General features: G+C 64.2%; 1 protein-coding gene across 1 annotated transcript in view; it reads right to left on the bottom strand.

The window, feature by feature from the left end:
* RIN3 (Ras and Rab interactor 3) overlaps positions 1-1,243 on the bottom strand; it is a 101,817-nt gene that overhangs the window by 26,828 nt on the left and 73,746 nt on the right. The window contains exon 7 of the mRNA XM_015599747.2: positions 43-1,224. Coding sequence (XP_015455233.1) covers positions 43-1,224 — 1,182 coding nt within the window. The remainder of the gene's footprint in view (positions 1-42; positions 1,225-1,243) is intronic.

Here is a 1,243-nt window from a genome sequence, read left to right as displayed (position 1 = left end):
CCTCCTCCCTCCCGCCCCCCCACATCCATGCCCAGGACTGACCCAGCTCCTCCTCGGAGTGCAGGGCAGGGTCCACCAGCGCCTTGAGCTCTGTGCTCTGCAGCAGGTAGCTCTTGAGCTGGGTCATCATGGTGCGAATCTCCTGCAGCATCTCGGTGCTGGAGGTCTGGCGCGCCATCATCTCCAGGCTGTAGACTTTGTAGTCCTGCACCAGGTTGCCGAAGTATGAGGCCTTGTCCTGGGCCAGCTCCACCACCTTCTTGTACAGCTTGCGGTCATTGGACAGAAAGGCCTGGAAGACGCTGGTGAAGCTCACAAGGCTCAGGCGGTGCCGTGCCTTGCCCAGGATCATGGAGGGTTTCTTCTTCACACTGGGGCTGTTGAAGTGCTCCAGCTCCTCCTCCGTGCTGCTGGTTGAGTAGGAGTCTTGATCTGTGGCTGAGGCAGGTCCTCCCACACTGTCTGAGAGGGAGGCTAGGGAGCCCTTGAACTCCGAAGTGCTGTGGGGTCGGGCGCCAGCCTTGGCTTGCAGGCTCTGAGTCCCAGCTTGGGAGGCAGGGCTATGGTCTTCCCTGGGTGGGCTGGGGGTGGGTTTCTCAGGGGCCACCTGCTCCGCAGACAGCTCGGCGCTCTCTAAGGGGCTTGGGAGGACGAAGGCCAGTTGCCGGGAAATCCGTTTTTTCCTAGGAGGCGGGACTGGGGGTTGCCGGCTCTTCCTCGGTAACTCTGGCAGGCTGCCCAGATCACTGGCTTTGGCCACTGCTTCCTGGCCTTGCTCTGTGGTCCTCTGAGGCCTGTCCCCAGGACTGTCTGAGGTCCCCTGGGGAGGCAGGCTGAGCAGGGAAGCCCTGGAGAGACCCAGTTGGTCCGCCTCTGTTGTCACGCCCTTGTCTACCTGCCCCACACTCTGGTCCTCCAGAGAGACCTTCTCGGAAACTCGGCGCCTGGGAGGAGCAGCGGGAAGGCCCTTTTTCCCTGGCCCTGGAGGGACGAGGGCCTGCTGGAGGGGGCCGGGGGCTGCCCCCGGCTTCATCTCTTCCTCCCTGAGGGGGCCCAGGCCTGTGGGGGGGCATGGGAGCCTCTCGCAGGCTGTCATGGGCGGCTGGCTTGGATGGTCTTGGGGGCCTGGGGCATGGGGCGGCAGGTGAGGGGCAGGTGCTGGGGCTACAGGAGGAAGAGCCTCTGGAAGTGGGGGAGCAGCCACTGGGGAAGAACTGGGCAGAGGACTGGCCAGAGCTGGAGC

This window comes from Pteropus alecto, unplaced genomic scaffold (assembly GCF_000325575.1).
Source record: "Pteropus alecto unplaced genomic scaffold, ASM32557v1 scaffold8, whole genome shotgun sequence".
Taxonomy (NCBI): Eukaryota; Metazoa; Chordata; class Mammalia; order Chiroptera; family Pteropodidae; genus Pteropus; species Pteropus alecto.
The sequence above is the reverse complement of the archived record's forward strand: the minus strand, read 5'-3'. Positions and strand labels throughout refer to the sequence as shown.